General features: G+C 31.5%; 2 protein-coding genes and 1 long non-coding RNA gene across 3 annotated transcripts; all 3 read left to right on the top strand.

Annotated features, from left to right (window-relative positions):
* The first annotated feature begins 5,316 nt into the window (after nucleotides 1–5,316).
* On the top strand, nucleotides 5,317–6,140 carry LOC123225105. Its single transcript, XR_006504102.1, has 2 exons — nucleotides 5,317–5,466; nucleotides 5,594–6,140. It is a non-coding gene; the product is annotated as an uncharacterized LOC123225105 (long non-coding RNA).
* A 330-nt stretch (nucleotides 6,141–6,470) lies between these two features.
* LOC123226230 (B3 domain-containing protein At3g25182-like) lies at nucleotides 6,471–7,638 on the top strand. Its single transcript, XM_044650764.1, has 2 exons — nucleotides 6,471–6,474; nucleotides 6,602–7,638. Exons 1-2 carry the CDS (start codon nucleotides 6,471–6,473, stop codon nucleotides 7,462–7,464), a joined length of 867 nt encoding a protein of 288 aa, XP_044506699.1. The 3' UTR covers nucleotides 7,465–7,638.
* A 301-nt stretch (nucleotides 7,639–7,939) lies between these two features.
* LOC123225104 lies at nucleotides 7,940–8,745 on the top strand. The gene is made up of 2 exons (XM_044648969.1): nucleotides 7,940–8,290; nucleotides 8,467–8,745. Exons 1-2 carry the CDS (start codon nucleotides 8,099–8,101, stop codon nucleotides 8,590–8,592), a joined length of 318 nt encoding a protein of 105 aa, XP_044504904.1. The 5' UTR covers nucleotides 7,940–8,098; the 3' UTR covers nucleotides 8,593–8,745.
* Nucleotides 8,746–9,519: the final 774 nt, after the last annotated feature.

Below are 9,519 nucleotides of genomic sequence, written 5' to 3' on the forward strand. Positions count from 1 at the left end.
TGAGGGATTTTAAGATTACCTTGGTAATCTATCTTTTATTCCCTTGTTTGCTTTGTCAGTAATAAAATATTACAGTAATCTTCTATTACTAATGCTGACGTGACAGGTAATATAGGTGATAATCTGATTACCACCTTCACCTTAGGTATTTAAAGAGTACTGAGGTAATCTTGAGTTTATTATAATTATATTATTATTTATTATTTTTTTGAGATAAAAATAAATTTATTTTTAATTAATATGACAAATAATATAAAAAAATATTTAAAAATAATTATATTCAAGGACATTTAAGTAAAATAATTTACTAGTAATCTTTTATTACCTTTAACCAAACACAATAATTATTTATACCTACCAAATTTTATCAAACATAGTAATCATTTATACCTAGTAATCTTCTAAGTAATCTATCTTCAAGGTAATCTTTATATTTTAGTAATCAAACATTACCCAAACCAAACGTCCCCTTACAGTTATCCTAATTATGGAGGCACGTTAAATAACGTCAAACCATACCAATCCTTACACAAAACAGTCTAATAACCTTAAGTTAAAAGATCACACATACATACAGTGTTCAGAGGATTTATTTCATAGACACTAGAACACCATCCATATGGATATCCTTTGGTTAGGTTAGTCTGATGAACATGTTTACAACATACACTCATGTTACACCAACTTGTTCACAATAGCTTCAGTACGTAAGAATTGTCACCACTTTTGGTAGGATCACTCAACATTATGATAATCTCATTATCATTATATGTAGCCTCGTTCATTGTAATATTGGGATTACAGACATTTCTAAAATGGTCACCCAATGCATATATAAGATTTTCACTATTAGTTGTCTAATCCCTTTTATCAAAGTTCTACCATTCTAAGGGCATGTTATTCATACAATTATATAAATAGTCAATATATAAATTGAATAACAATCAATCCTTTTATTAATTATTAATATAAAATTACATCCATAAATATCAAATTCGATTGGCTCTAAGGCACCTACCCTAACAGGCAACTCATTAACCCTTCTTATAATTGTGTTTATACCTTTATTGGATCTTGGATTTAAGGTTGGTGCTTTTATAATTATTGCTTTTGTCATTATGTTAGGAATCACATATGCGATATGACTTAGCAAGTCTTCAAAATAATCTTCTATATGTTTTTTTTTAACTACTATACATGTTACCTTTTATATGGTAGTTACAAAAACCATGCAGGGCATGAGGCATTACGTTTGCCATTGACGCAACTGATAAAAAATAATGGTCAAGTCTAGAATGCTACCAATGCACATACAGAGATACCTCAAGAACGATGTCCATGTCTCAATTCCTTCTTTGTGCCCAACACTGAAGGCCAATGGATAGATTTAATTATTGTCGTCTTTCGTAATAGTAACGAAAAAAGTCCCAATGTATTTCCCATTTAAATGTGAAACATTAATGCAAATCACCAGGTCACAAAACTGTTGGAACCCCTCCCCCCTTATCGAACAACCCAATGTCATGAAAAAAAAAATTAAAACTTATTTTTTGCATCGATATCGATATGTGTGACAGTTCTTGGGTTCTTTAGTTCCAAAATATGACAATACTTAGGTAAGAGCATGAAAGATTCTTTGAAAAATCCTCGTAATGCATTTATTATATATGTCTTCATACACCACGCTTATGAGTCTAAAATGTCGATCATGTATCTATCTGTCATATCGAAAATAATTTTCTTTAGTCGATAGATGTGATTAATCATAAACATTGATTTAAGGATGGTCTCCATTGACTTGACACCAATCTATCTATGATGTGGCAATATTTAACGTCGTGGACAAATGTGGATGTCATCCATATTTTGTAACACCTATTAGTCTTCATCCCCTTCCTTTCTTATACGAGCCCACCATTGGCATTGCTCATGTGCACACTAAATCTCATATTGTTTCCTATCAGACTAATCAACTTTCCATTGATTACCTATCTCTAAAGCATATCTTTGAAATAATGTTTTCAATTCTGTCTTTGAATTATAAAAGCTCATTACTTTTAGACTATTGTCTCTCTGTGTTTCTCAATTACTAATACTTGCGCTCTCAGTGTCCACAATTAGCTCAAAAACCCATTGAAATGGATTAGGATTAGGAATATGGCTTGTTAATGTTTTATTAAATATAAAGTCATGATGTCTCGTACTACAATCGACCCTCTCATTACAAGCATTGATTTGATTTCTCCTAACATCTTGGATTGATACATTGTACATGTCATCACCATCATCAAACCTCATAGATTCATCATCATCATTACCCTCAACATCATCATAGTAATCCTTACTTTGTCATCATTATCATCATCACCCCCATAATTCACACCATACTTCTAGAAACTTTGTGATTATGTCCAATCATATGCCAAATATTTCTTCCTTTCTTTCTCATAAACTTTTTCTTCTTGTAGGTTGTCTTTTCCTTCAATACGACTCTCGATAAGATAAAGTTTTGTGGATCTTCATAAACTTTTGGTTACCACCATGATATACTCAAGATCATTATCATCTCGAATCTCATATGGTCTTCCACCCACTATACATCTCTAGGGATAAATTTATGGTATCTGACTGACTTTAATCGATTATGAGATAATAGTATATTTTTGTCACAAATCCTTTGAAATCAACATTTGTATCAATACAAATTGGTCTCTCATCCCCATCGATATATCACATTACAATGTCATCACCTTTAATTCATTGCCTTCCAAAATGAATTTTAAATGTGGTTTTTTTAATATTTTGTTTAAACTAAACTTGCAACACAAAGCAAATAAACTCAGATAACTAATTGAGAATTTACGACTCTTAAAGAACAAATTGGCAAGATCGCCTATGCTTAACGATCTCGCCTATAGTTTGCGAGGTCGCCAACTAGTTCTTCAATTGGATTTTGACCAAATTTTACCAAATTTTGTTATGTATATTTTCCCAGTTGAACTATCAATATTCCAATGAGTTTAACTTACATGTAACAATATTGAACAATAGATTAAAATAAATTTTTCATAAATCACCTACTTTATCTAGTATACATTCTTTGGTTTTTAATTATTAAACAAAAAAAAATACATAACATAATTAGTATGGATCAACATTGACCTAGATTATGATGATTTTTCTGCAATAACTTTAAAAAATATATGTTTTTTAGTGTTCAAAGATCAATTCTCCCTTGTGTTTATAAGGTAGAAGACAATGATAGTTAAGATATTATGCTATCTTTGTAATATAAATGTTTAGTGTCATACAACAAAGAAATCTCAATCTCTTCATAGTATGCCACCCGGTAAAGGAGAGGACGACCTATAGTGAGGGAGAGAACGACCGACGGTCAATCATCGCTAGAGAGAAGAGAAAAAAGCTCTAGAGAGAAATGTTAATTTTTTAAACTCTAGGGAGGGAATGGTGGGGGGATTATTAGTTTTTAAATCTGGGAAAAAAATTTGATAAATTTATATTTTTTTCAAATATTTTTATTAAATAATAATTTTACCTCTAACAATAACAATAAAATTTAACAAATAGATAAATATTTAAATTTTTTATAATTAACAAATAGAAAATTGGGTTTACATAAACCCTTGGGTGGGAAATAATCATTTGGCCTAGGTTTTATTATAATTTCACGATACCCTGACCACCTGATCAAATAACACCTTTCTAACTCAAGAGTGATTAGATAATCTCAAAAAATTGTTTAATTTTAATATACAATTTCTTCATATCAGAATATTTATACTTTAATTAATTAATATAACCATCTAATTAATTACGTGTATAATGTGACTTTACATTTTTATTTAATAAAGCTTAATTATGGACCAGTTATGATTCATAATTACATTTTTATTAACTAATTAATCTTATCCACATTTTTAATTTTATATCTTGTATTTTTCTTTTCTTTTGACGTGATTTTCTTAAATTTTATTTTATTATTGAGGTATCCTATATATTTTTTTGGCCAAATTTGTAAAAAAAATCTGTTAATTTTTTTATAAAATTCTTAAAAAGACAAAAAATAATCAAGCTAAATAATATTTTATTCTCAAAATTTTATTATATGTATTTTTAATCTATAATTTATATTAATTTTAATTAAAATTAATTAAATAAATCAATTTAAAATTATTTGCACCATTAGCAACATTGATTATCGCACTGATTTGGTGTGCTTTCAATAAAAATCACACCAAACAGAGTGATTTTTCACTTTGTCAATGATTATTAATTTTTAAATTAATTCTAAGTAAAATAAAAATTTAGAGAAAAAAGCAAAAAATAAATTATTTAAGATTAAATTGTAATTTGTTTGTGCGATTAAAGATACAAGTAGTATTAACCTTACATAATATTTTGATAAAATGACAAATATAATGTTTGATTGTAAAAGTTAACTTGTAATATGAAAAATTATTTTTTTTTATTTAAAAGAATAAAAATTTGTAGTTTCATTAATAGTGGGAAATAGTCATTTGGCCTGTATTTGGTTTGAAAAAAAAAGGGCTATCACCAGTAACAGGCTCAGTGTAGTCCAATAAATGCTTGAAATTATTATGATACAAGGGGGTTTTCCACAGGTGATGATAGATATCCGACCAAAAGACTTATTTCCACTTCAGATGTGGTAAAATCTCAAATTTTTATTTTTAAATTTTTAAAAATCTAAATATTTGTTTATAAATAAAAATATATTTAAAAAATTAATTAAAATTGAAAATAAAACTGTTATTTAATATAAAAAATTGATTTTTATTATATTTTTTTTCTCATATTTAAAAATTTCATAATTTTTCTCTAACCTATAGTTTGAAAAGAGATTAGAGGGAGAGAGAAGGCGGGAGGGGTGAAAGATAGTTGACAATCAGAGACCATCAATTGACACTAAAGAGAAGAGAAATAAACCCTAAGGAGGTATTTGTCACTTTTTAAATTTTAGGTTGAGAAAAAATTATAAAATTTTTAAATCTGAGGAGAAAAATATAATAAAACTTAAATTTTATATTAAATAATAATTTTACTTTTAAAACTAAGACTTTTAATAAAAATTTATCTATAAATAAATTTTTAAATTTTTAAAATTTAACTACAAGAATTTAGAATTTCATTACAGCTTGGATTTTTGGCCTACATTTCCCACCAAACAAGGGATGGGTTGTGGAAAATAAGAGCCGACAATGTTGACTTTGTGCGGCGTGCATTAGTTGAACTTGGAAAATGGCTTCATCTTATTGACTTAAGGGGCAAGACAAAGTGTTTATAAATGACCTTGGAAAATGTTTATCAAATTCTTCGTAGTTTCTATTCTAGCTTCACATAGTAAAAAAAAGATCAACCAGAATCAGCGAAACTCTCCACCGGAATTCTCTTGACATTATCATCCAATTCACTCCTCATAGCAAGGTATAATGTTAACTCCTTGCAAAGCCTTGCTCCTTTCTTTCATTTCGTGCTTGTTTTGGAAATGGTAAAAAAATGTTTCTGCAATTGTTCATGAGTTTGTTTGGTCATTGAAATCTTTCATTTGAAGGCATCCATCCATAGTTGGATGGGAGAACTGGAGCCAGGAGCAATCTGCAGGAAAGGAATCTGCATCAACCCGCAGAATTTTGCAGTAAAAAGGGAGGACTGGAGACAGAAGCAAACAGATGGAGAGTCATCCTGCACAGGAATAATCCAGGCTGAGGGCCATCTAAGAACTACAACAAGACGCAAGGACAATCTCCAGTGGGAAACTGCGGCAATTATGCAGCACCCTGCAGAAGCACACGTGCAAAAGGGAAAACTAGAGACTGTCGCCTGAAGAGTCCAGAAGACTAGAGACTTGGCAAAGGCAGCATCAAGGTGAGGAAGAAACTTTAAGCGCCAACCAAAGGGGATCATCCAGAGGCAGGTTCAGGAGAAAATCATGAAGATGCAGCATAGACAACTGCAGCAAACTTGGCATATGAAGTTAAGTTTTCCAATTCTCTGATCTATGTAATTCTAATTCCGATTGTTTTTTTTGAAGAAATGACACATAAACACCAAAATTTAGAACTATAATCTAATGACAAAGAAATAATTTAACCCCTTTCCAGTTTCATTAGAGAATCTCGAAAGAAATTTGTTTAATTTTAATATATATTTTCTTTGTAGCATATATACACACTATAATTCATTAAAATAACCATCTAATTAATTTCGCGTATAACGTCAATTTACATTTTTATTTAATAAACCTTTATTACACACCAGTTATCATAATTACTTATTATTAACTAATTATTCTTATCAACACATTGATTTTATATCTTGTATTTTGATTTTCTTTTATTTCAGCATTAGTTTCTGAGGTGGAGGGAGGGAGGTAGGTGAGTTAGGAAGACAATTCTCTCTTTCCACCTCTGAAACCCTACTTTCATTATATGGGTATATGCGTGTGAACAGTGCTCTGATCTTCTAATTTCTTCTGGTTATAGAATTCAGCAAATTCTATTTCTCTCTCTCCTCTTCTTCTCTAATTGTAACGTTCCATCTTCACTTTTCTTTGGGTGAGCTAACAGTTCACATCTGGGTTCTTGTGTTAACGTATTTCTAAGTTTCAGAAATTATATAGACAATTTATCAGACTTGTGTAGTCTAACTGAACAGATTTCCAATGCTGATGATTCTTTCAATAAAATCTTGGATGAAATTCGAAAAATTTCCAATGATGAATCAGTATTTGAAAGATTGCTCACGGAAAGAGTTCTTACAGATTTTATAAAGCGTTGTGCCGAGTGCAAGAAAGTGTCAAAGGTTAATGATGGTGGAGTTAAGTTCTTCAACGCTGCATGTATTCATAAGAAGAAAAGATCGATTCGCAAACGGGCAGGGAAGGTTCCTGAATCTTTAATTCAATTAGGGCGAAGCTTAACTGAAAGAAAGCCTGAAGAAGAGGAAGAGGTGGAAAATAGAAGGAAAAAGAAGAGAAAGATTGTTGAAAGGCCAGAACAAGATTTGGAACCAACGATGCCTGAAAAGTTCAAAAGGATAATCAACGAGATGAATGGTATGAAAACTATGTTTGTCATGAACAAAATTTTGACAGGAACAGATGTAGCCAAGGTAAACAATCGTTTATCGATACCGAGGAAGCAAACGAGGAATTGTAACTTCGTTGACAAAGAGGAGATGAAGATTCTAGATAAGAAGAAAGGAATAAAGGTTAATATAGTTACACCATCTATGGAAATCGTGGAGTTGGAATTGAAGAAGTGGGTCATGGGTTCAACCTACACTTATAATTTGGTTGGGGGTTGGATTAAGAAAGTGGTGGATAAAGAAGCCAATCAACTGCAACCCGGAAGATTGGTGCGACTTTGGTCTTTTAGACAAGATTCAAAGTTGTGCTTCGTATTGGATAATGAAGGATGTTGAACTAGTTTGATTATTTTGTTGTCTTAATCTTACATAGTGATTGTTGTCATTTAATATCTTATTAATTTGCGACAATGTAGTTGTTTTAAGAACTAGTTTGAGATATGTTGTTAACTTGTTGTAAATCTAGTCAAGTTTTGGGGATCTCACTCATTAATAAATTAATAGATTTTCTAATTCTTTTATAGTAAGAATGTGGTTCTCAATTATTTTTCATATATATTGTTAATATTGAAAGGAGATCATTTATTTATTTTTGTGTTAATGGCCAACTGCCCTCATGTCCTTTGTTTTTATTGACTCTTGTAGGATCCACAGTACAACACTGCCTTGCTATATATGTATATATATGCATGCATGCATCCATCAATCCTTCTTTAATTTAGTAAATAATGTCATTTGTTAATAAATCATATGGTTATTCCATGTTAAAAGATCATATGATGTTCTTGTAATCAACAGAATATGCGACATGCTTCTTCAGCCATTCTTTGTTTATTTGCTGTTTGTGGTAGTGCGGTTGTGCAGTTGTGCAGTTGCAGTTTATTTGCTTCGCCAGCCATTCTGTTGGGTTGGTATTTATTTGCTTCTTCAGCCATTCTGTGTTTATCTGCTGCCTCCCCTCCAGTAGTTTATGCTTCCCCCTTCCTGCTGGATCTTTCTGGTGAGGCTGGCAGCTTTTGGAGATGTGCCAAGTATCTTGTGTATGTCCTCTTCTTCCTGCTGTGGCAGTGCTTTCTGCCAGCCTGGAGTCTGGAATTCTGTAGCCTCTTGTTGGTTGTGTTCTCCCTCCATTCGCTTCCCAGTTTTGTCTCTTGGTGTAATGGTAGCTTAGCTTTGTCTCTGATTAAGCTGCTTTGTGTTTTGTTCAACTTGATCTCTTCTGTCAGGCTTGCTATGTTTTGTTCAGCTTGAATATTGTCCAAGTTCTTTTTTTTTTTCTCTTTTGGTTCTATTCTATCCAATTATTTTAGCTTATATCACTGTGGTTTCCTTTTGCAGCCTGAGCTTGCACAGCGTGTTGAGAAGGATTTGTTGAACATCATGAGCAGTGGAACAATCGAAAATGCAGATATCCTTAAATATTATAAAGGAAATATCAGAATTGCTGTCAAGCCTAGAAAATGAAGAAAACAAACTCATTTTTTTCGAGTATTTTGTAGATTTCTGAAAGTCATTGTCACTGTAAACACAGAAACATGCCCAGATATTAGATGGAACTAAAAATTTAACATGTTCAACTGGACCTAACATTTATTTCTTCAGCATTTTGTTGGATTAGAGAAAGCAGCTCTATTTTTTGGTAGATCCAATTGATAGGCAGTACATTATTTTTCTGAAATTTGAAATTTTCACTGGATAAACTGTTTTGGAATGATTTAAGCATGTGTCATTGCATAAATGTGTCACACTCAAATAGGTAATAGAAAGAATATGGAGGTTTTGAAGATGTCTGCATTTGTTTATAGCTTTTAAGTATTTTCTTGATTGAATATTGACATTGTATACTGATGATTTTAACCCCTTGGTAGATTGAAAATTATGTCCAAACTAGTGTGCTGACTACCTTTGAAGAGGTGTCAAGTGAGTCAAGCTGTTCTATAACCCTTGTTGAGGACAACCTAGTGTGCTGACTAACTTTTTCACCTTGGTAGATTGAAAATTATGTCCAAACTAGTGTTAGGGCCTCTATATAATAGCAAAATCTTGCTGGGTTGGGCTGGAAATGCAGCTGCAAATACGCTTGCATAGCTCTTGTAGAAGAATTATTGCCTTCAATCTTCAAACTTATAAGCTGTATAATTTTTGTTGTGTAGCATACAACAAAAAAACATGAATTTAATGGTCTGACTTACGTGCTGGAAAATCTTGAAACTTTTCCTAGAAAATCAATTGATGATTTCCATGTGGGAGGAAGTGTAGTTTTAAAAGCCAGATCTGATCTTCCGTAGCACTAACATGTGCTTTAAATTTCAATTCACTGGGAACGGGGGTTTGCATTGGGACTCCAACTTGTCATTTGTAAACTCAACAGTGCGTGATTTGGCTAAAGAA

This window comes from Mangifera indica, chromosome 9, assembly GCF_011075055.1.
Source record: "Mangifera indica cultivar Alphonso chromosome 9, CATAS_Mindica_2.1, whole genome shotgun sequence".
Taxonomy (NCBI): Eukaryota; Viridiplantae; Streptophyta; class Magnoliopsida; order Sapindales; family Anacardiaceae; genus Mangifera; species Mangifera indica.